We start from the raw sequence: 25,161 nt of genomic DNA, 5'->3' as shown, positions 1-25,161 counted from the left end.
TCCCCTGTGGCACAGTTCTCGGCTTTAATCACTTACTTCAGTCACCCACGCGTGGCTGTGAAAGGCACTGAGGCTGGAACTGGAGGGGGTCGACCTGGTGCATGGCTTGCACACCCTCACTTTGCTCCCAGCTGGAGAAGCAGCATTTTGACAGGGCTCCTGAGCCCTAAGAAGCTACAGAGATGAAAGCCAGGCCTGCCTCCCTTTCCTGGAGGAAGAGTGGGCTGACTCTGAAGGACTCTGTTCCCCGACCAGAGGGATCTGTGTGGCAGCTCTTGTTGCTCCAGAGCTGGCACCCTAACCCTTGGCAAGGTTGACCCTCGGAGCACCTGTACCAGCTAACAGGGTGGGTGGGGTGGGGGGTGGATAGGGAGTTCGGGGACTGGTAAGAGGATGCTTTTGCCCAGGACATGTACAGAAGAGAAAATGAGCCAACAACCCTCTTTCTGACAAACCTGTCTCCTATTCAGGTCTAAATCCAACTCTTGGAACACACACGGTCCTCTGAGGCTTCCTGTCACCTCACCTCTCTGAGCCCCAGGTTCCTCACCTGCTCATTGGGGCTGAGAGTACCCACCTTATTCTAGGATGAAATCAGTGAGCCTACCCGCTGGCCTCCCCACACAGCCTAGCCAGGGCCAGACACAGGGCTGACCAGCACAGACCAGAGAGCTTGATCTGATGGAACCGCAGGAGGGAAAGCAGCGTGTTTGCACTGGAGACCTGCGGGTGGCCTAGGACAACTCTGGCAGTAGCTCTGAAGGGTTTGTACCTGACGGCCCTACCACAAGAGGCAGGAGGCGAGGCTGCCCAGGCAGTGGTGACTGCAATGTGGGTGGCCTTGCCCTCTGCCCTGCTGGAGCCAGGGACATCTGGTGCCACCCCCTGCATACCTCTCCCTTCTGACCTGGTGGCAGACTGGTTGTCAGGCAGTAAGCTCCCTCCCTCCAAGGCCAACAGGGTCATTTCCCTTTGACCGTGTGAAAGGGCAGATGAGTGGGCCGAAGGTGGAGAAGTCCAGTCCAGTTTCAGAGCCTCCACCTCATGCCCGATCCCGCCTCCCCCACAGCACAACACCTGTGGAGTTGCTCTACCCATTTTATAGACTTGCCAACGGAGCCACTGCTTCAGGCCACACAGGCCCTCTAGATGCTGTGTGCGTTTCCTGACACGATCTGGGGAAGGGTGGGCAAGTGTGTCTGCTGTGCAGGACACTGGTCACCATCCCACATGGTCTGGGACTCTGAACTGAATGTCCCACACAGGGCGCCAGACCAGCACCTGGGATTCAGAGGACTGACCCAAGGACCAGAACATCCTGCTTCCATGTTCAAGGACCCGCTCACTTCCTCTGGGTTGAGTAGGGGGGATTAGAGGTTGTAGGGTCTTCCATGCTCTTGCTGCTCCCCAACCTCTATAACTCTATAGCTCAGCCCTAAACCACAGCGTCTGTACCCCTTTGTCATCTCGCTCAGCCCCCAAAGCTACCACCCTGGACCAAGCCAAGATCACTAGTCTCTCAGCTCACAGCTGGGGGGAAAGAGGGTGTTTAGCCAACCCGCCCACTCCCTCCAGGCCCTTAGATTCCCCCTCGGGGTGAGCGTTTGGAAGTGGAAGTCACAGCAGGGAAGTCCCTGCTTAAAAGCCTTCTGTAACTTCTAGACCACTCTGGCCCACCCAACATCCTTTCACTCCACAGAGGTGAGCCCACCCTCCCCCTCTGCTCACTCCATTTCCTCTGTCCGGCACCCCGGGGAGCCATAGTCACACCTGTCTTCCTTGCCCTGGCCTAGCACATACTTGTTGGGCTGGTTCAGCTCACTCGACATTCCCAGTTCCTCCCCGGCCTCGGACTCTAAGCAGGAGCTTGTGCGCTGCACCCGGGCAGGGCTCACAGCGGCCACACAGGGGCCGGAAGCCAGGGGAGCTGGAAGCCTGGGTCCTTGCCCCCCAGCTCCAGTGTCTCCAGCCTCATGACCCTTCACCAGGCCTTCCAAAGTGTTGGGACCAGAGGGACTCAGACCCAAGAGCTGGATCCTTCCCTGATCTACAAAGTCAGTAACCTCCTCCCTGTATGAGACCTGGAGGCCCTCAACCCCTGGGCCAGAGGTCACAGTGGGAGCCCTGGTGAGCCACAGCTGCTCCAGGGCAGTGAGCAGTGGCCTGCGGGCAGGGGTAGGCAGGAGCACTCACCCTCTCCAAGTCCTGCCGCAGGTGTGTGAAGAGCTTCAGGCGGCGGTACAGGACGTCCTGCTCCTGCTGGGCCAGGTTGTCCACCTCGTCGGTCTTGGGGGTCAGCAGCGGTTGGTTGGCATTGGCTTTCCTCTTCAGCTTCCAGTACTGGTAGATGAAATCGACCAGCGTCTCGGCCAGGTCCAGGCGCTCAGCCACCTCAGCCGGCTCCACCAGCTCATAGAAGTCCTCCTCCAGCTGCTGCAGCCGCTGCTTGCGCAGAGTCACCTTCTCCAGGTCCCCGCCAGCCGGGCTGGGCTCCACCGGCTCCGATGTGGCCTCAACCCTTGGGCCCCCGTCACTGTGCTCCTGGCAGAATGACTTGAACTTGACCTCGTCGTTGTCTGCTAATATAGTCCGCATTTCTAGGCCATGGTCAAAGGCGCATGTGACGTGGAATGCCGTGATGCAGGAAGGCATGGAACACTGGAGGGACAGCAAGCGCAGTGTCAGACATGGGGGGACCCCTGATGGGAGGTAAGAAGGATGTGGGCATCCCCCAGGGTCCTGAGAACGAAGAATGCGGTGAGACCCTAAATAAAATGGCATGGGCTCCTAACACTCTGCAGGGTATGGAGGGAGCTATGGCAGTTGGGAGGGGGGGTGCTGGGAAGGAAATGGGGTTCAACACCTTAGACATGGGGAAGACAACAAGCCTATGACTGGACAACCCTCTGGGGGCAAGCTGCATGCCTGTGTGGGCAAAATGACTTTGGAATCAGAGGCATCGAAGGAGACTGGTGAGGAGGCCCTGCCTCCTCTGCTCCTGCAATGTCAGGGGAGCCGTACCTCCTTTGTCCTCTGGGAAGAGGGACTGCACTTGGACCCTTTCCTTCTCTTGCCCAGGCAGCACCTGCCCCTCCCTCCCAGCCTGGGATGATGGTCGTGGGCAGCTGATAACTGTCTCAGCGATAACCCATCCCACTATGCGTGGCCATTTCCGCTGCACTCACAAGCCATTCTGAAAGCCGTACAAATGGGCAGAGGCACAGCTAGTGTTTGCAATGACAACTGTTCCTGGGGAGACAGGACATCCCTACCTCCCAGCCTCTAGGCCAGTGGCAGTAATATCACCTGGGAACTTGCTAGAAATGCAAATTCTCAGCCCCACCCCAGCCATCTGTGTTTTAACAAGCCCTCGGGTAACAAGGATCACACTAGGATTCGGGAACCACTGCTGTCAATGGACTGGTGCGGCAAGAGCCTAACTGATTCCCACGCCTGCTGCATGTCATGCTTGATGCCAGAAGCCAGGCCAATGTATTTATTAAGCACAAAGAAACCTGGTCTTGAGCTTAATAAGTCAAAGTCCTCAGCACTCCAATGGGATGGTAAGCCTGGGCTCCCAGGCCTGCCCCCTATGCCTAGAGGAATGGCCCCCACGTGGGGTTCTGACTGGTCCCCGTCTCAGGCTTCCTTGGCCCATTAGTGGCTCTGTCTGTAGCACCACTACAGACAGGCGGAGGGGGTGGCACCTGGCTCCTGCATGGGCCCCGGGGCAGCAGCGAGGTGAGGTGGCCATGTACCTGGATGCAGGTGCCCGTGCACTCCTTGCACAGGCTGCAGGACAGAGCCCAGCGGCTGGCTGGGATATGGGAGATCTTGGTGATGGGCTCCATCTTCTCGGGGCAGCCGATGCTGACCTGGGCAGGACACAGGGAGCTACATCAGGTCTCTTGTCCTCAGCCTGCCCCAAGGATCCCCAAATGGGGGGCTGTCTGCTGACACAGGTGGGAGGCAGACAGGACAATGGGAGAGCCCCAGAATCCCAAGTCCTTGCTGACTGTCCCAAGCTGACCACTGGGTGAGTGTGGGCTCACCTGCAACAAGTCTCACATTATTTGTGACTGTGTGAGACGGTGCACATCAGTAGTGTAACTGAGTGTGTGTGCCTACAATTGTGTGGCCCTTGAGACAGAGATGCTTCAGAGTGTGTGTGTCTAAATGAGTACATGCAAGGTCCCCTCTCTTCTGTACCTCAGCCCTTTGTCAAGAGCATCTTCTGACTTCTTATCATAATTTGTCTTTATTTTATTTATTTTTCTGGGCAACAAGTAATGGTGTCAGGGTCAGGGTAGCATCTCTTCTTGGAGGCTTCCAGAGCCCTTGTTTAGGCCCTCCTGTCTCTCCTATGGGGACTATACCTATGTCCACATCTCCTGGGCACAGCCCCCCCCCCACCCCCCGCTCCCCGCCCATGCCTAAGGATGGAAGAGCCCCTGCCCAGAAGTCCTAAACCAAAGGGCTCCCAAGGTGGGGTCCTTGCTGGTTCTCTGTCCCAGGGCATACTCAGTGGAAGCAAGTGACCACTGCTGACACAACCACCATTATCACAGAAGCCTGCAAGGTGGGTCTCAGAAAGTCCTTCAGACTTGGAGCCCAGGAAGGTGAGGGCCACCTGGCTTGCTTCTGGGCATGGCAGCATTGGAGTGAGGTCCCATTCTGGGTCATGGCACATAACGGGGCCGGGGCTGAAACTCCAGGAGATTTCAGCATTTCCTATTTCAAATAAAATGGGATGCCCTCTAGGAGCCCAGGGTCTCTGCCATCTCACTGTGGACCCAGTCTGTAAATCCACGGTCCCTCCCCACCCAGACTCAGACCCAGGACACCCCTCTATCGAGCCACAGCCCCAGTAGCAGGCCCACTACCTGACTTCCAATTAGGCCTGCCACCCAATTTCCTTTCAGGTCACCTGGCTTACTTCTAAGACAGCTTGGCTTTGGTTGGAACCACTGCCTCAGTGGGGGTGGACCCACAGTCTGCTTTCCCCAGTCAGCTGCCTGACTTTTGTCCAGCTCTCAGACCTACCACTGGATTCCCGGGGTCCATTTCCCCTGGAAACCACCACCTGAGTTCTGATCAAGTCCGTAGCAAAGTTCCCTGGGGGCCCCAGTGTTCTCCAGGCTCAACACCTGAGATCCCATGTTCTGTGGCCCATCACCCTCCTTTCCCAGTGCTCTGCCACCTGAGTTCTGAGTTCCATGCAGACCCACTTCCCCGGGGCCGCCCCCCGTCCCACCGGCCCACCTCAGGAATCCACAGAGCGCAGCTGACGTGCACCCACTTGGTCCCACTTCGGGTCGGCTTCAAGGCTCCTCCTCGCTTGGGGCAGAGCAGGCACTTTGGCTGGACACCCAGGGCACACGTCCGGCACAGCCAGCTGCCTGTGGGCACCTTGAGGATCCCATAGCAGGCCTGGGAAGAAAGCAGGGTGGGCACAGGTCAGGGCCTTGGTCAATCTGCACCTGGTCAGGAGTCAGCTGTGAATGTCCCAGCCCCCACCCGGGCTGGGAGCTACAAAGCTACCCTGCTACCAGGCTCTGGCAAGGAGACCTCCTGAGGACTTGTCGGTGTTGTGTGCGAGAAGTCACCACTTCAGTCCTCTGTGAAAGGGCTCAGGTCTGCCCTCTGCTGGGAGGACTGTCCCTTTAGCCAGAGGGTCCTAACCTGTGAGGGGCCTCAGAAGTGTCCACGCTGCCTTCGGCTGACTGTGTTTTGGTGTGTATACTGCCTGAGGACAAGGAGCAGACCTTCCGTCTTTTTTCACAGGCATCTGATAAGGGGGTCCTCCTAGTCATGCCGAGGGTTCATGAACCTAAGAGCTGCTGAGTATAAGGGGTGTGGGTGAATGGGGTGTACTGCCTCCTACCCGCCCGCCAGGGGAGGCCTCTCTGAGCTCCCAGGAGACAGTCCAGCAGCAGTGTGTGTGGGGGAGGGCAGGCGGGCATCAAAGTCAGAGCCCGAGTGGGTCCACTGTGTTCCAGTCAGGTCTGCAAACACAGCCCAGGGGTGCCCAAGGTCCAAGGGGTGGGCCTGGTCAGGCCAGACCCAGTTTATATCAACAATGGTAACAAACACTTAGAGCCCTTAGGATAATGTTCGAAGCCAATAACTCAGACCTTACTACAACTTAGTCTTATGTACAGTTGAGGAAAGAGGTCCAAAGAGGTTAAGAAACTCGCTCTAAACCACAGAGCTTGCAAAGGGCAGAGCCACAATTTGAAACTAGGCAGCCTGGCTCCAGGCTCTGCTCTCAACCACTACACTGAGCGGCCCCTTTGTAGTCCAGGATGGTGAGGAGCAGAGGAGGAAGGCAGGGGCAGTGTGCTTGGGGGGCGGTGGTGGGGGGAGTCTGCCAGGCAGGACAGAAAGATCATCCAACGGGCCTTTACTCAGGTCTGGCTGACAGAGCTGGCCCGGTGCCACAGGACAATCATGCCAGTCCCTTCCTCCCACCTTGCCCTTCTTCCCAGAAGCCTGTGCCCACAGTGCTGCTATACGCCCAGTCAGGATGACCGGCTCCAGGCAGGGGCCTGCCGGGCTGCGTGTGAGGACACAGTGCGGATAGGGGCCTTTGGGGGGCTGGCCACCTGGTGCACGCAGACGTTGCATTTGTCACAGAAGACCATCTCGTTGCCGTCTTCGCCCTCGGGAGAGCGGCACACGTCACAGACGACGTCCTCATCATACTCGATGCCTAGCCCCTCCTGCGTCTCAATGGCCCGCGCCATGTTCTGGTGGCACAGTGTCTCCAGCTCCTCCAGCACACGCTCCAGGGTCAGCTCGTCCAGCGCTGGCCTCTCTGTGAGGACAACAGGGGAGGGAGTGAGAAGTGCGGCTTTTCAGGGCAGATGGACAGGAGGGCTTCCATTCATCTGGTGTGACCTGGGAAAACAGGTGGGCTGTCGTGGGCCTCAGCTCCATTGTCTGAAAACTGAATGGGCTGGACCATCCGATCTCAAAGGCCCTGGGGCCTGTCGTGGTGTTCTGACTCTAGACAGCCTGCCTGCAACCACACACATGAAGTGTACACGCAGACAGCATCTCTGGGATGCGGCTGGCTCCATGGGGAGTCCACTGCTTGAGCTGTGTGAATGGGGGACCTCTGAAGGTGGCTGAATATGACAGAGCTGGCCCTGATACATGTTGGTGGACTCCAGCCGTGAAGTCCATACTCACTCTCATGTAACAGTCACGCTGACTAACCCTATTCCCAAGAACTGTCAATTACATGCGAGTATCACCCTCACCTGACAGCTACAGAGACAGGCACAGAGACACCAATAAATTCTCCAATCAGTAATGCTGCAGGGACTGTCACCCCAGATCCATTCAGTGCAAAAGCCCAGTCGTGGCTACTGTCCTTCTGAGGGTGAGGATGCTGGGATTCAGAAGAAAGCCCTGCCTGGCCTTCCCCCGATCCCATTCTCAGCCTGGCAAGTCACCTACCCATCTCCTTGAGCTCCAAGTTGATGAGCTCCAGCCAGTAGGCGTCAATCTCGTCCAGGTCATAGCGGCTGCCCCCTGGCCAATCAGGCTGGGAGCCCTCGCCAAGTTCGGAGCTGCTAGGGGACACCTGGGAAGGGGGGCCTTCCAGCGGCGGGAGGATCCTAGGAAATCAAGAGGGGGTGGTGTCATGAGGGGAAGGACCCTCAGCCTGCCACCCTTGCTGGGTCTGGAGGCATCTGGTGAGTTGGCCAGCCCAGCTGAGGACCTAGTGAGACTTGGATCCAAGCAGTGCCCACACTTCACTCCCTTCTTATGCTTCCTTCTCCCGCCTGCCCACCCTGCAGTCTCCGATGACTATGAGCAAGCAGGGAGGAAAACAAAGGGCTGCGGGCAGAGTGGAGGATGAGAGCCGGGGCTGACCCACAGCCCTTGCACATCCATCCATACACATCCATTCTGCTCAGAGCGGGCACCTGGGCCTTAGCTAAAGCCCCAGGATCTGGATCTGCCCTGCCCCGGCCCGTAGGAGGCATTCCAAGTGCTGACCTTGGCAACTTCCCCTGCCAGCCACTCTGGGACACGTGGAACAGAGCCAGGTGGGCTCCAGGTCCTTCAGCACAGCCCTCGAGGCTGCGGAGAGGCCAGGATTGTCGCCAGGCCCTCACAGCCCTGGTTCCTCCTTCACCAACAACCTGGGAAGAACTGAGGCCAGCTTTCCTCTGGGTGAAGAGGAGTCCTCTCTGGCTACATTATTGCCACCCAGGGTGGCCCTTCCCACATAAAAAAGGTCTACTGCCACAGAGAGCAGTGCTGTCCACACACCTTGCCCTTCGCCCTCAAAAGAATGTTCCCTGAGCAGCGAGTCTCTGTCTACGGTGCTCCCCTCACCCCAAGAGGACACAGCCTCCCCTGGATACTAAGATGCACCTACTACAGTCCCAGATCACACTCCGGTGAACCCTCCCGCTGAGGCAGCTTGGAAGGGCCCTGGCTGCAGAGTGGGGACTCAGAGCCCTGCTGACCCACGTAGTGGGTACTTCTGGGCAAGCCACTTAACTTCTCTGTGCCCCAGTGACCGCATCCGAACAATGGGCTAATAAGAATAGTATTTACCTTCTATGGTTGGTGTGAAGAGGAAATGCATGAAAACCTGTAAAGCTCCTAGAACAGTGCCTGGCACACAGTAAGCCCTTCCTGTGTGAGTGTGTGTTTTAAGACCTCTGGACATCACTTTGCTCCTTCTGAAATGGAATAGAGCGCTTTTTGCCTTGGGAGGGCACACGTCCCCTCTTGGTTCAGCATGTGCTGCCCCTCAGTTCCTGGTACCAGTTCAAAATGCCAGCTTTTCCCACCCCCCACTGGTTGCCATGGTTATTGCTGTGGAGCCTGGCCTCTGTCTGGCCAGCCCTGCCTGCGGGGCTGAGAGGCCTCTCACTTGCCCAGGAGGCCTCCTGGGGTTGGAGATAGGGCTGCCAGGGGCTGTGACTCAGAGCAGACAGGAGAGGGCAGGGCCCTGGACTCCAGGAAATGCCCCGGTGTCAGCAAGAGGCAGGAAGGATGAAGGAGACAGGAGGCAGAATGGCCTCCAGACCAGGCGGGAAGCCCAGAGGCAGTTGATGTGGGCAAAGGGAAAGTGAAAGGGCTTGGTGCCACCTTTCCACACAGAGGCCCAGATTAAGGATGGCTTTGGGTGATGATGATGATGCTGGCACAACTCCCCTAGTTCCCCCAAAAGGTCATTTCTTTTTTTTTTTTTAATATATTTTTATTGATTTCAGTGAGGAAGTGAGGGAGAGACAGAAACATCACTGATGAGAGAGAATCACTGACTGGCTCCTTCCTGCACGCCGCCCAGGGGGATCGAGCCCATAACCTAGGCATGTGCCCTGACCAGGAATCAAACCCGTGACGTCTGGGTTCATAGATCAACGCTCAACCACTGAGCCACCCCGGCCGGACCCCCAAAATAGAAGCAAGATGAACACACTTAGTCCTACAAAATAATACATTCTTTTAAATACACAGGCTGATTTCTGTCATGCCCGTGCTTTGTTTGTGCCCCCAGCATATGCTTAGTCGGGGTTTTGGATAACTTTTGCCCAAAGGCCCACCACCTACCAGCATAAACTGCCCACCGTATACTCAGGCAGTTGCCACCTGGCCAGAGCTCTTGAGGCCAGTATCACATTCCTTTCTCTGGGAAGCTGGGTTAAGAGGCTCATCAGAAAGGCATTTCCTGTGCTTCCTGGGCCTCACCTCCATCCGTTCAGCCCCTTCTGGCTCTGGCTGAGGAGGAAGCTCTCGCACCAGGCATGGACCAGCCTGACCCGAGGCCAGGGCTCAGTCTCAGCCGCACCAGCTGTACTGAGGTCAGCTGGGAGGAGAGGGGCGGCTGGGCTGGGATCCGGGAGAGGGGAGGGGTCTCTACTCCAAAAGACCAAACAGACACCAGAGGGTGGTTCGGCCTGGGGCTGGGTCTTTTGGACACACTGAGGGAGCAGCGTAAGCCCTCACTCAGGTCCTGATCTGGGGGCAAGACAGACTCTCATTACTCAGATACATTTCAGACCGTGCGGTGGGTAGACCTGCCCAAGGGCCAGGGAAGATGGGGGAAGGAGGCAGAGACAGAGGGGCCTCGGGGAGCAGCCAGGGAGGGCAGTCAGAACCAACATGCAGGGTGATCAGGGCACAGGCTCTCTCTGGGCCTCACGGGGGTGACCCAGGGCTTGTTCCCAGGGCCTGTGATTTCTTGGCCCAGCCCACTAAGCCCTGACAGTCATGCAGGGAATTCCCCAGAATTTCCCAACTTCCTCATCTATAAAATGGGGACAGTAATATGTACTTTATAGGGCGAATATGATAATAAGTGAGAAGATGAACATACAGGCTCAGCACAGCAAGTTCTCAGGAAGAGAGTTCCTGTAAGAATTTTGACTATAGTGGCTGCCACACTGGCCTCCAGACAAGGGCCGTGCAAGAGGAGGTGCTGAAGGTGGTGGAGGGAGACACGGGAAGAAGAGGCATGAAGATCTCTCCAAGAAGCACACCCTTCCCTGCCTGCAGTCTATCCTCTTCAAAGAGCATGGCCAAGCCAGGCTGCCTGGCTCCTGTCAGCTTACAGCACATGCATATGTGGGGAATGCACCCAGCAGAGCCAGAATTGCCTGAACACGTGCTCTCCTCTTGATGTCAACAGATAAGGCAGGCTGAAGCCAAGCTACTGGTGTGGAAGCATCTGCAGTTAATTACCCAGGCCAGCGATGCTTCCCGAACCACCTGACACTGACATCAAGGAGAGGGGCCGACTGCTGGGCTGAGCCTCATCAGGACTCACCTCTTTCCACCCAGCTGGTGCCCCCGCTCATTACCCTGGGCTCCTGGCCCATGTTTCCTCATTCAGGCCTCCCCAGCACACCACCAGGCAGGTACGGTTCTTAGCTCCATTTGACAGAGGAGAAACAGGCTCAAAAGGGCAAGTGGCAGTTCTTGTCTGCATAGGTGAGGGTGTGAAACCGGCCGGGAGCCTGCCCCACACTTTTGGGCCTGGGCAGGGGATGGAGAATAAGTCCTTTCCTCCAAGTCTCATGTGTGGGCTCCCTGATTCTCAAAGGCCCCAGACCAGTGCTGGTAGGCACTCAGCCCTCAGGAGCCACAGGAGGATGAGCCCTGCCCAGTACCCAATCCTGACTGAGAGCACCTGGGCAGGGATTAGCGTTGCCTCTATAATCCATGCCCAGCACAGGCCTGGCACCAAGAGGGCACTGGGTGTCTGTGAGCCAGTCATGGGTGTGGCTGCCAGAAAGCAGCAGTGCCAATGTCATGGGAGGTGACAGCTGTGATCTTTGCCCCAGGCCCGGTCAAATGGGCCTGAGCAAGAGCTCTGGGGCTGCCAAGGCCAGGAGTGGACTGCTAATAACACAAGCTGTCCAACCCTGGCGAGCTGATGGGTGGGGGAGGGCAGGACAGCAGGCCCCTCGGCCCCAAGGCATGACTTGGAGGGTTTCCCAGGCAACAGAAAGAAGCACTTGGCTGACCTCTGTTGCTGGAGGCATGGCCCATGGCCACGAGGCCACCTCCTGACCAGAGCACCAGGGGTCTCGCTGCCCCACAAGCCCAGGGGACGCAGCCCTGGCAGGGGCCTCCTCAGAGGCTGGCCACAGCAGCTGCTGCCTGAGCATCCCTCCCACTAAGAATTCCTTACAAAGGTTTAAGAAGTCAAGAGCATGGCTTATCCCTGTCTTAAGGAGTCATTAAAAGTCTGAAGATTTCCCTGATTAAGACGTGCTTGTGGGACCTAGTTTGGATCGACATCAAGCTAATCCGGGCCAGTTGTTACTGAATACTTGTGTGCCAGACCCTGTGCCAAATGCCTTTCAGGCATCATTTCCCTACATCAACTCCACCACTAAGTAGGAGGTAAATATTATTGTCATTCCCATTTCACAGACAAGGAAACTTGAGGCCCAGAGAGATTGTATTTCTGGCCCAACATCATACTGACTATGAATGGCCATTTGAACCTAGGCTGTCTGGCTCCACAGCTGAGCCCAAGCCCAAGAGATTAGTCTCAAAGGTAAACTGCTAGTATTTCTGGAATATTTCAATGGTTTATGGGCCAAAATAATCTAAGAAAAAATAAAGCTAGGCTAGCAAGGAAGCCCAGGACTGGTGGGTCCCATGTGGGGTCCTAGCCCCCCCTTCTTCCCCTACCTGAGCCCCTAGCCTGGGCTGCCCGGCTCACCTCACCACGGGTTCTGGAATGGCCTCTGCCCCGGCGGGCACCTGCACACCTTTCTCCCATTCCTGTCGCCATGGATCCGCCAGGATGTAGTAGTCATCCGGGCTGAGCTGGTATGAGTCTGGGATCTTCATCGCTGTGATCAAGTCTGTCCGGAAAACCTGTCGGGAGCAAGGATGGTGAGAGTGGCTTCAGACTGCCTCCGGGTGGTCCTCTCCCCAGGCCAGGGGAGGAAGAGGCAAATACAACTCAAGTGGGCTTTCTACCCACTCACTTAAAGTCAGAAGCCAACACAAAGGCACTAAGTGCAATAATGCATCTTCTCTAAACCCAGCACAGTGCTTTGCACACAGCAGATATTCAATAAATGTGTTAAATTGGATTCATATGTGTCCTGACCTGTTAAAGGACAGTGATGAATGGGAGTGGATCTCAGAGGGAACAGGAAAGGCTGGGAAAGGCAAAAAAAAAAAAAAAAAAAAAAAGGCCTCGGTGAATGCATACTGCCATTAAGTGACTGGGGAATTTCTGTCAAATGCTTAAAATTATGTTTGAGGTTGCAAACATAGTGCTACAGGCACAGTGGAGATGTCAAGACTGCAGGGCACCAACCAGGGCAAACGAAATGCCAGGACCTTATGCAAACAGCGGAGGGGAGGTAGGGTTTGGGGCAACCGCAAAGACACACTTCCAATGGTCAGGGTCCCTACGGCCTCTCAAGAACAAGGACACCAGGTCCCTGTTCAGCAGGGGCTCCCCAGTTCCATCCTCTGTGTGTGATGGGGCAGGAGGACGGGGTTGGACTCCTTCTCAATCAAGCCCATCCAAGTCCCCTCAGAGCCAGGCCACTGAGTAGACACACCCTCATGCTTTGGTTTTCTCTGGTCACTGAGGAAATTGTTCTTCCCAACCTTCTGCCTGTTGTGCCCCCATCTCCCCAACAATCTCTAAGCCCAGCCCCAGTGGCACTGGCAGTGACTCTTGTGCCCTGGTTACCTGACCTCAGGTGGCCTCCCAGGAAGGGCTGCTGAGGGACTTGGTGGCAGCTCCAAACGATGTGACTTACGTAGGTACCAACTTTCCCAGCGATCATCACATGAGAGTCACAAGTTAAAGAAGTGATTGTGTCAACGAGACAAGAGAAACCACTTCAAGGAGTGCTCAAGGCCTCAGACCAAACTTCAAAACCACCCCTCCCTGGAAAAGTCAGCACCTGCTGGCCTTTCGGAGGCTCATGACAAACTCATTCATGGTAACCTCTGCCTACTGGGGCCCAAGTCACTGGCTGTGAGTGTCTCATTTGAATCTAGGGCCAGAACAGCAAGAAAACAACTGAAATGGGTGCACCAAGGGGGTTTGAGGCAGCATCTTGCAGAAAGCTAATTAACATCTGCATCTAGCCAGAGAGGGCCCTGGCTTGAAAAAGGTCAAATTTCTTGAAGATTCTATTTGCCAATATAATTTAATTGTTAAGAAGGATACCCTAACGTTTAATTAGGGTGCCAGTGTGAAAAAATTAAAATGAGATTACAATTAAATGCTAATTAAACAGAAGATGGAATGTGGTGAAGATTTTATAGCCCCGATGATTTGCATATCTTATTAGCAAGCAGTGAACCAGCTGATACAAGAACACAAACTCAGGTACTCAGTGCTTTTGTGGGGGCCTTTCTTAGCTGTGGCCTCAGCCAAGCCCATCAGGGCTGGGGCTGGGTACTTCCCTCTGGGCGCCAGTACAAGACCTGGTGGGTGAACTGAACCCACAGTAGATTCATCACTGCCTCAAAGCTCTCCCAACCCAGGCAAGCCAAGGGGCATGACAGCCAAAGCCCTGCTGCTCTGGTGCCAAGGGGAGTTGCCCACCTGGACCGTCCATCTTCCTGCCCCGATAGCAGCCCTTCAAGAACCTAGTGTCCCTGTGAGCCCCTCCAAAGAGGCATGGATGTGTTTAAAATCTCTTGCTGTTCCATCATCCTGTGGTATAGTTTAAATGCCACCTCCCCCGGGATTCCTTCCTTGATCATCCTGACTCAGGGAGCGCCAACTGCCTGACAGAGCCACCTTCTATCCCAGCATCCTGCCTCACTTCCCAGTACTTCATCTGAACTGGCGCACTCATGCTGCTTGTTTCACATCCTCTCCCCTGACACACCTGTCCTGTTCTCTGCTGCATTCGCAGTGCATGGTGACTGGCACATAATAGGTGACTGAGCAAATGAATGAAAGGGCTTCTCTGAGGAATTATCTGATGAATCTGAGGCTCCCAGCTGGCTCCTGGCAGTGCTTTTTGAACCAACAGGGTTAAACATCTCATAGATATACCCAAAGCTGAACCTGAACAAAGCAACACACAGCCTCTAGTCTGCAGGGTTCAAAGCCAAAAGACCAGGGTGCTGCCCGAGCTGGAGTTGGAGGCCAGAGTGCCAAGCCACACCAGCTGGGGAGAAGTGACCCTGACCTAGGAACAGGCCCAGGATTGAGAATTCCGAGCAGGAAGGGGTCCTGGGCTCAACTCGGCCAGGGAGATTCAGGAGAGAGAAGAGTCTGATCTTAACAGAGCTCTGTTTCGTCCTGGGTCACTCAGGGAGCAGGTGGCAGGCTGGACACCAGTGGCCCTTCTGGGCAGAGGACTCACGTAAGCACAGTAAGGCAGCACTGTCACAATGCTAAAGAGTATTGTGTGCCCAGTACCAGCTGTTCTTGAGTTAATTTATTATCAGACCCTATACCAACTCTGAGGTAGGAGCTACCATCATTCCTATTTTACAGCTGAGAAACCTGGCACTCCGTCTAGTTAAAGAACCTTGACAAGGTCCCGCGTGTTGGAAGTGGCAAAAGTACCCCACGCCAAGGCCATTCTGACATCATCCACACTCCCCCACAGCCCCTTTTGGCCACAGGGCTGTCAATTCCCTTGAGTGAACCTGAGGTCAAATCAAGTGGCTTCTGCTAGGACTCCACTATGCAAATCAGGTGGGGACTTTTGCAAGTTGCAACTGCCCTCAGACTGAGCTGCAAGGCATGCCAGGCCCCGTGCTGTACAGACGCAGTCTCCAGAGCACTTTTCACTCTTCTCCCTGGGCACACGGGAGGGCTCTGCGGGGACACTCTTCTCCCTTGCCAAGGTGGGGCTGGCCTGCTTCATCCTTAAGGTCTCAGTTCAGCCCACATCTGCTCTGGGAAGCCTTCCCCAATCCCAGGCTGGGTTCTGGGCTTCCTCTGAACTCCCATAGCCCCAATATGGGAATCTCCTGGCTTCTTTCCATGTCTCCCTATGAGGTGATCTCAGTGAAGTCCGGCCGGGCAGCAGGTTGGAGCCCAGCAGTGCACAGGGCCTGGCACATGCTAGGTGCTAACGAAAGCTGAAGGACTCAAGAACCTCCTCCCATGGACCTGCCACCACCCTGCTGGGGTGCTGCCCAAGGCTACATACAGCTGAGCACTCTACCTTTCAGAGAAGCCTCTGTACATTCATATAAAACCTGTCCAGCACGGCCAGTGTGGCTCAGTGATTGAGCGTCGACCTATGAACAAGGAGGTTATGGTTCGATTCCCGGTCAGAGCACATGCCCAGGTTACAGGCTCTATCCCCAGTATGGGGCATGTAGGAAGTGGCTGATCAATGATTCTTTCATCATTGATGATTGATATTTCTACCTCTCTCTCTCTCTCTCTCTCTCTCCCTTCCTCTCTGAAATCAATAAAAAATATTTAAAACAACAACAACAACAAAAAAAACCCATCCACAAATATGGCAACCCAGTTGTAAACCAAGTATCTTTGTTTTGAGTTGCCAGAGGTTAGGCTTGAAAAAAGGCTCAATTATTCTCTCAAACTGCTTCTGAATTATTTATGAAAACTAAATAAAGAATAAAATGGCCACTGATAAACTGGAAGCCTTGCTGTGGCAAGAAAGTTAGAAGCTGGAAAACAAGCAATTTTCTAAGAATGTGAATGTTTACTATTTTTCTCTATTTTGGCAGAAATTGACAAATTGTTAAAGGTCTGCTGCCTAGCAACCAAGTTCTGCTGAGCTGCTTAGGAGATGTGAATTGTAGCTTCTTCAAACAGTATGAAGAAAGCTTAAAGGTCTAAAATTTTAATTTAATAACCAATCTGAGTGCCAGAGGTACCGATGCAACCCTGGAGGGAGCTGAAGACTGGTCATGAACTTGGCCTTTCACAGCCATCTAGCTTTCTACACGTTTCTCCAGGGAGAACCAAAAACAGGCTCTGCCAGAAAGCATCAGTGGCGTCTGATGTGGTCTCCAAAAGCAAATAAAAACAATGACGACGGGCAGCTTTCACGGTGCCATCCAATGGGTTCTCATGTATGACCACAGACTTGTGGATGTTATTTGAAATATTTCATCCCAGGACCTGCGACTCTGTACTTCCTCTTCTCGAGGTGAACTGTTGTATCATAGTATATTTCAGACCAAGAGGCACCAAGAGGAAGTTTAGTTACTTAAGGAAAGGCTCCAGCACTTACCACAATTACAAACTATGATTATTTGGGTAATGATTTGTTTAATGTCCAGCTCCTCTAATAATCAAGCGGAGGAGGCGGAGGCCACATGTGTACCCTGTTTATCATTATGCCTGCTTACGGCACAGTGCCTGGCACACAGCAGGTGCTCGAGAAATGTGTGTGGTACCAGTGAGTGAATGAATGAAGGGACCTCAGGATTTATCTGAAGTATGGCTAAACCCTGAAATTTCCTGTCCTGCTTCGTAGGAGTTGGTCAAAAGATTCTTCAGTGGACTTCAGCAACTGGTCTTGGTCACTCTCTCAGTCAGTGAAATGGCTCTGGCCAGGACTGCCTCTCCATGACCTCTGTCCACATGAGGAGTCCCAATGCAAAGCTGGGAGTGGCACCCTCCCCAGCGCCCTCCTAAGGATATTTGAGGGTATGTCCTGAAAGAGCCAAGTGAAAGATACTTAATTTTTTTGTTTTAATTTTTTAATATGTTTTTATTGATTTTCGAGAGAGGAAGGGAGAGGGAGAGAGAATAGAAACATCAATGATGAGAGAGAATCTTGATTTGCTGCCTCCTGCATGCCCACCCCTCTCCGACCCCCCGAGGATCAAGTTCACAACCCAGGCATGTGCCCTGACTGGGAACTGAACCGTGATCTCCTGGTTCATGGGTCGATGCTCAACCAATGAGCCACACCGGCCTGGCCCAGATACTTCATTTTAATGCATTTTTTTCTGAGCACTTCATCTTGTTAGAAACAACTGCTAGTAGTGAAAAGTAATTGTCCTGTTGTGACATGGTACGTGCTCTGCTAAATGCCTTGCATATATAATTTCACTTAATTCATAGTAACCCCATCCTACAGATGTGCAGACTGAGACTCAGAGAGGTTAAACCACTTGTTTGAGGTCTGCATTGTCTCTCAAGCACTGCAATACTATCAGCAAACCAGTCAGATATTTCTTCTTTTAAAAAAATCTCTTTTCGCCCTGGCCGGTAGCTCAGATGACTGGAGCATCGTCCCGATACAGCAAGGTTATGGAATGAATCCCCGGTCAGGGCACATAAAAGCAGCAATGGATGAATGTATAAATAAGTGGAACAACCGCCCTGGCTGGCATGGCTCAGTTGGTTGAGCGTCATCCTGTACACCAAGAGGTCGCCGGTCATGGTACATGCCCGGGTTGTGGGCTTGATCCTCAGTAGGGGCTGTGCAGGAGGCAGCCAATCAGTGTTTTTCTCTCTCTCTCCCTCTCACTTCCTCTCTCTCTCAAATCAACAAAAACATATATATTTTTTTTAAAAAGTGGAACAACAAGTTGATATTTCCCTCTCTTCCTCTTTCCCCCTCCCCCCTCTCTCTCCAATCAATAAATAAAAATTCACCACTATGGAAGACAGTATGGAGTTTCCTTAAAAAACTGAAAATGGAACTCCCATTTGACCCTGTGATCCCACTTCTAGGAATATATCCCAAGAAACCAGAAACACCAATCAGAAAGGATATATGCACCCCTATGTTCATAGCAGCACAATTCACCATAGCTAAGATCTGGAAACAGCCTAAGTGCCCATCAGTAGATGAATGGATTAGAAAACTGTGGTACATCTACACGATGGAATACTATGCTGCTCTAAAAAGGAAGGAACTCTTACCATTTGCAACGTCATGGATGGAACTGGAGAGCATTATGCTAAGTGAAATAAGCCAGTCAATGAAGGAAAAATACCACATGATCTCACTCATTCATGGATAATAGAGACCATTATAAACTTTTGAACAATAATAGATACAGAGGCAGAGCTGCCTCAAACAGATTGTCAAACTGCAGCGGGAAGGCCGGGGAGGGTTGGGGGGCAGGAGGGAGGGGGGTAAGAGATCAACTAAAGGACTTGTATGCATGCATATAAGCATAATCAATGGACATAAGACACTGGGGGATAGGGGAGGCTAGGGGACTGTCTAGGGCGGGGGGGGGGGGGGAATGGACACATATGTAATACCCTTTGTAATACTTTAAGCAATAAATAAATAAATAAATCAAGTGGAAAAAAAAGTTCAAAAGAAGTCCCTTTCCTGAGCTGGGAGCTGATAAAAAGTATCACACAGAGTTAAATACTTAAAATTAGGCATAAAACACCAGAGAAAGGCTCTGCCCAGTCCCATTCAAGCTACCACATTGGTCACACACTTAAAACACACAGACACACACTCCCTCTCTCTCAACATCTCTTTCTCTTTCACAAGGATAACAGCACTTCCTGCTCTTAAAGAGAATTTATTACACACATTTCTTTTGCAAGACAAGTCCCAGAGGCCAGGAGGCCTTTCCAGCTGGCGGGAGCAGTACTGTTTCTGACTCTACGAGACCCAGAGGAAGGCAGAGGGAGGCCCAGCAAGCAGGCGCTTAGCCCAGTGGAAGGCTCCCCTCTCACTCCGCCTGCTCCAGGATAGCAGAGGAGCTGTGGGCTAGGAACAGGGCTCGAAACCACTGGGGCAAACACAAAAACCTTCTTTAGGATTCTCCTGCTTTGCCTCTCACATTTGTGGGTATGTTACTACAATACATGTCATCATTGTTTTAATATAAAATAGATTGTGTTGCCCAGCCAGCGTGGCTCAGTGGTTGAGCATCAACCCATGAACAAGGAGGTCACGGTTCGATTCCTGGTCAGGCACATGCCCAGGTTGTGGGCTCGATCCCCAATAGGGGGTGTGCAAAAGACAGCGAATCAATGTCTCCCTCTCTTATCGAAGTTTCTATCTCTTACTCTAAAATCAATTTTTAAAAGTATTTAAAAATAGGTTATGTCAAACATCTGGGTAATACCTCTGCTCCTCCAGGAAGGCATCGCACTGATCCTGTGGTTTTGCACCCCAACACAATCTGGCCACTCCCGCCTTCACCCAGGGTAGAAGGGTTTCATTTTTTAAAGCAATGGGCCAAACCAATGAGCTGCCTCCTTTCTCTTCACTTGTTGAATTCTCACCAACACTGGGTCTTGGGGACACCCCAATGGGGGCAGAAGCTGTCCATAAAGATCACCTCTTTCTCCTAGGCCCTGTCCCCAGGGGCAAGAAGCTGAGCACTGACGAAGGGCCTCTGTGGAACTGTAAACAGGCCCCATCCCCTCATGTAGAGATATACTAGTTTGTCACCAGGGCCAACCAAGGAACTGACGGTTGAATCCCAACTCCCACCCACCCTGTTCTGGGACCATCCAGGCTTCTGTCCCAGGGAGGCCAGGGTCACTTCCACTCACTCTGGGATCACTCCCACTTCCAGGCTCCACAGGCCTCAGGAAAGGATGTCACAGCTACAGAACAGAACCTCCACGGCAGGGTGCAGGGTAGGGCTCGACTGATGACGACTCTGAGGCTCAGAGAGAAGCAGTCATTTGCCCATGGTCACAGAGTTCCTCAGTGGCAAAGCTGGCTGCACCTCTTGTAACAGACACTTTCCTGTGTAGCACCTGCATCCTGCTGACAGCCAGAGGACAAGCTCCCTGGGGACAGAGCCTGCAACTTTTGTCCCCCTAGCACCGGGCAGGGTCTATTAGGTGCTGGCTGAGTTTATTTATTTTTTTATTTTTATTTATTTTAAAATATATTTTATTGATTTTTTACAGAGAGAAAGGGAGAGGGATAGAGAGTTAGAAACATCGATGAGAGAGAAACTATGAACAGCTGCTTCCTGCACACCCCCTACTGGGGATGTGCCTGCAACCAAGGTACATGCCCTTGTCTGGAATCGAACCCGGGACCCTTCAGTCCACAGGCTGATGCTCTATCCACTGAGCCAAACTGGTCAGGGCTGGCTGAGTTTAATCAGTGTCCCTACCCACTGGCTGAGTTCTGGGGACTCTGACTTCCTAAAAACACAACTTTCTACTTTAAGACAGCCTGACGGGGGAATCCCCACCAGGTGGCCTGCCCTCCCATCTGCCTCTCTGCCCAGCCTGAGGAAGACACTGCCCTGCCAGGGTGGAAGGCTTAGCAAAAACCTGCCAGTCCCCTAGCTGCCGCTGGGGCGATGGGGGTGAGCTGGGTGACAGTCTCACCCACTCCTGCTGCCTTTTCTTAGGTCACTGAATCAGGCTCCCATCCCCTCTGCAACCTCAGGATCTTCCAGGGAGGCCCAAGCCAGGAACTCCTGTCTTAGCATATTAGGGAGAAAGGGCTATGACAGTAGTGTTTAACCCTGGCTTCCAGGGGGCTGGGCAGGCTTTGAGAAAGTGCAGGTACCTGATGCCCCACTCCAGACCATTTAAGTCACAATTCCTAGGGGTGAGGTAGGATAGGCGGTGGTCTGTGATCTCCATCAGATTCACAGAGATATGACCCACAAAGTGTTAAGCACCAATAATGATGAAGCCTTTTGGTAAGACAGGTCAGCCAGAAACTCAAGGCCCGAGCAAGATTTATGCACTAATGCCACCTTTCCAGGGCAGGCTAACCCCTCCTCCCCCCTCAGGACTGGCCTGGCTGACTGAAGCCCCAAGCGCTAGACCTCAGCTTTGTTGGGATACCGCAGGCAGGCAGAGCAGAGGAAGGCAGCACCCGGTGTCCTTGGGGTCGGCCCACTTTTCACTCTACTGCCAAAGGGAATTCTGGGGCCACCTCAGGTGGAGGCCTGCACTCCCCTTTCACTTTGGCTGAGAAAGACCACCCACTGGTTAAGGGTGGATGAGAATCTGGACCTCAAGGCCTTGGCTCTGTCCAGGGTCCTGACTTGAGCACTTTTTCTGCCCTGGGGCACCTCACTCTGGTGTAGAGGGCATCCCTTGATTTGCACCCTCAGGGTGCACTTGGGAAGGGCTGGCCTTGGCAGGTCATCAGGGCAGCAGCCCCTCGGTTCTCTAAACCCAACCCCAGTCCTTCCCACAGCTGTTGGCTTCACTATGGGCTAGTGGTGCTGCTTCGGATAAGGACTCATGGTCCTCCAAACCCCACCCCATCACTGTCCATGTTGAGAGACAAGGCAAGGAAGTGAACCACTGAGCACCCCGCAAGGGGGCTCCTGCACCACACACATCAACTTGCAAACATTCTGGCTGGGAACTTGGGCCAGACTGGGAGCAGACCCTGTGACCAGCCTGACAACCACCCCACAGGCTTCTTACTCTGGGGGACAGGGCAGATGGGGCTCCCAGATCCCCTCTCATCAGGGGGTCCAAAGCCCTGGGCCCCCAGGCCCAGCAGACGAGAAGGGCCCTCCTCTCCACTCCATTCACAGAAAGAGAAGGCAACACCCAGCGAGATTTAGTGCAAATGTTCTGTACCGCCAAATCCTCGCTTTCATCTCCGCCTTCTCATGAGCCAAATAATTTGGAAGCTTTCATTGACGGTTTCCTTTCTGCCCTGAGATAGCTTGGAATTTATGGTGGCTATGGCCCAGCCTCCTCACTTAGGGGACGAGGGAAACCTCACAGGCTGCTCTCCAGCCTGCTGTGGGAGGAAGAGCTGTCCTTGGCCATAGTTCAAGGCGGGGAAGACTTCCTCAGCTCTCCTGGAGCCCAGGACTTGAGGTTGGGTGTTTCCTTCAGAATGCACAGCCCCCTGGGAGGCTCCTGTGCTCGAACCCAGAGCCACGTGTAGCCAGTCCCCATCAGGGCCGGGCACTAACACCCTTACAATGACTTGCCTCTATTTTTTTTTTTGCAGGGGGTGGGGAGAGGTTCAAAGGCTCTGAGCTGGAAAACCCAAGAAGCAGGGGAATTTTCAGCCCCATGCAAATCATTTTCTCCTCGGCCTTCGCGGACACCTGTTTCCTCCCAGCCACCAGCCTATCCTGGGTGTCATGGCAGCCCAGGCCCTGGGATCTCTGCCCTGAGAGCCGGCCCCTCCTCCTACAAGTGCTTGCGGGGAGGAGGGAGCAGTCAGCCCTAGGAGCTCCCCTGAACGTCTCCACCTCTCTCCGAAGCGGCAGGCTCCTCTGCTCCCATGGGGGCTTGACAATTGCTGCCTCCCAGGACCCAGAAGATGTGTGAAGGTGGCTATTGTCTTACTAATTCAATCACAACAACTGGGGAGCCCTTGCAGGTGTCAAGATGGGGGTGAGAAGGGAGAGGGGGACAGTGGAGTTGAGGAGTGGTCCCAGGGGTTCCAGGGCTCTTGCACTCTGCCTCTCACTTCCCAGGGCACCCACTGAGCAGGGCTAGTCCAGGCGGGCACTACCAGCCTCAAGAAGAGAATCTTCCCAAGCCGGCTCGGTGCAGCCCTAACCGCGTTCCTGAAGGCATCTCCTTCCAGCTCCACCCCTCCCTCCATGGGGCTAAGGAAGGACAACCGGTTGGGGGTGGGGGTGGGAGGCATCAGGTCTCAAAGGCTCCCCACTCCCCACAAAGGGAGAGTGTTGGGGTCAGCCAGCTCCAGGAGGAGGCGGGAGTCCTTTTTCAAATGCAAGGCTCTGCGGAAGACCCCCCTAGGGGCTGGCTAATGACAGCTGAGCCCAGATCGCTCCAGGGATGAAAGGGGAGAGGAGGCCATAGGCTCCGAACAGACACTTCCCCCAGCCCCAAGTCAAGGGCTCAGACCCAGAACTCTGGGCCTTCCCACCCTGGGCACTGTTAGGCCCCCAAACCTCAGGTCTTGAGCATATAACTTTGGAAACTTCAGTTTCCTTATCACAGGACTGAGACCTCTGGACTACTTAAAAAAAAAACTTTTTAACTTAAAAAATATCTATTTTTATTGATTTCAGGGGAAGGGAGAGGGAGAGAGAAAGACAGAAACATCAATGATGAAAGGCATCATTGATCAATTGCCTCCTGCATTCCCCCCACTGGGGATCAAGCCTGCAACATAGGCATGTGCCCTGACCAGAAATTGAACCCCTGACCAGGAATCAAATCATGACCTCCTGGTTCATGGCTCAACACTTAACACTGAGCCACACCGGCTGGGCTCTGGGCTACTTTTAAGGATTAAAAAAATGAAGTGTCCAGCACTCTAAAGTGCCCAGCTACTCTGAAGGCTGCAGAGCAGTGCCTCTCTTAAGGGCCTTATCCAATCCTTCCACAGACGCTCCACCTTCTCCGAGAATCAGTGCTCGGGCAGCCTCATCTGTGCCTTGGGCCTCTTCTGCTTTGAATACTGCCGCCCCCCCCCCCCCCTTCTCCACAGCTCCGGAGGCCAAATACCTCTACCTGCCGCAAGAAACATCCCAGGTCAAACAAAGGAAGGCTTAACATGCAGGCACTGTGACCTGGGCATAATAAGGAGCAGATGACTTAACTGGATGACTGGGGACCCATCCTCCACCCCTACACCAGCAATCCTGTCACCCTTGCTCAGCCTCCAAAGTGTCCTGAATACCACTGCTTCTTACTCCACTGCCAACCCCAGGCTCTAAGCTGCCATTGTTTATCTCCTGGTCAACTGCAAAGAATCAGAATCCTTCCTGGTCCCACCTGTGTCCCGGTACCCCTTCTCCTCACGGCAGCCAGTGGGACCTTTCATTATAACATCAGACTGCCATTACCTTCCTTATGATCCTGGAAAGGCTTCTCTCACTCAGATCCTCAGATCAACAGCAACATCTTTACAACAACCTACACCCCCTGCCTTCATTTCACTCAGCCGCACGGGCCTCGCGTGGTCCTGCCTGTGCCCTCTGCCAGGAATGCCCTCCGCCAGGACCGCTCTCCGCCAGGAATGCTCCTCTTCCACACACCTGCAGGGCTCACTGCCCCAGGCCTCTGCTCCTGTGACCTCCCATCTTCACTTTGCCTTTCTTTAGGATGCTGGCCACTACTCACCTCTGAGGGCTTCTTTTCGTTCTGCCGGGGCCAGCCCGACTTGGTGCTGCTGGGCAGTTTGGAGCATCTTGAGGCAGATGTAGTGTGGCCTGCAGAGAGAACACAGCCCATGAGGGGCCCTGGGAGGCCAGGAACACCACCCCCCACACCCAAGGATAGAAGGGAAGCTCCAGCTTCAGGAGGTGGACACTTCAGTAAGTACCTGGTAGATTGTCCCTGCTCTGGGCCTCTCCAATGATGAATGATGACATGAAACCCCTTCTACCCACCAACCCGAAGGGGCTTGGGAAATAAAGGCAGTGACCAGGACTCAGTATTAGCTTACTATGTGACCCACGACAGTCCCTTGCACTCTCTTGTCCTCTGCTTCCTCCTTGGTGTGATGCTCACTGGGAGGACAGAGGCGGGGCAGCGCAGTGGGAATAGTGCTGCTCTAAAGTAGACCCACAGACCAGGCTTGAGCCCTGGCTCAGCCACTTACTAGCTTGTCACCCTGGGCAAATAACTAAGTTTCTCTGAGCCTTAGTTTGCTCTTCTATAAAATGGGGGCAAGAGGCTAACGAACTGTCTTCAAAGGACTGTTGTGAGAATGAGATGATATCATGCCTGTAGTCTTCTCAATAAACATGAGCTACTATTACGAGGGTCGAAGGCCCTTGCTGGACTACAGGGCTGTGGCCTCTACCCCTACGGGTCAAAGGAGCTGCTGGCAAAGG

General features: G+C 53.8%; 1 protein-coding gene across 7 annotated transcripts in view; it reads right to left on the bottom strand.

The window, feature by feature from the left end:
* Nucleotides 1-25,161, bottom strand: part of JADE2 (jade family PHD finger 2) — a 51,684-nt gene that overhangs the window by 14,733 nt on the left and 11,790 nt on the right. For 6 of the 7 annotated variants that reach the window (XM_059680743.1, XM_059680745.1, XM_059680740.1 and 3 more), the window contains 7 exons: nt 24,446-24,534; nt 12,206-12,363; nt 7,465-7,625; nt 6,606-6,817; nt 5,263-5,430; nt 3,759-3,875; nt 2,194-2,658 (listed from right to left, as the gene is read on the bottom strand). In XM_059680743.1, the coding sequence (XP_059536726.1) occupies nt 2,194-2,658; nt 3,759-3,875; nt 5,263-5,430; nt 6,606-6,817; nt 7,465-7,625; nt 12,206-12,363; nt 24,446-24,534 (1,370 nt within the window). The remainder of the gene's footprint in view (nt 1-2,193; nt 2,659-3,758; nt 3,876-5,262; nt 5,431-6,605; nt 6,818-7,464; nt 7,626-12,205; nt 12,364-24,445; nt 24,535-25,161) is intronic. The other variant, XM_059680744.1, reaches the window with a different exon arrangement.

The sequence above is a fragment of the Myotis daubentonii genome, unplaced genomic scaffold (genome assembly GCF_963259705.1).
Source record: "Myotis daubentonii unplaced genomic scaffold, mMyoDau2.1 SCAFFOLD_94, whole genome shotgun sequence".
NCBI lineage: Eukaryota > Metazoa > Chordata > Mammalia > Chiroptera > Vespertilionidae > Myotis > Myotis daubentonii.
This window is presented reverse-complemented; position numbering and strand designations above follow the sequence as displayed.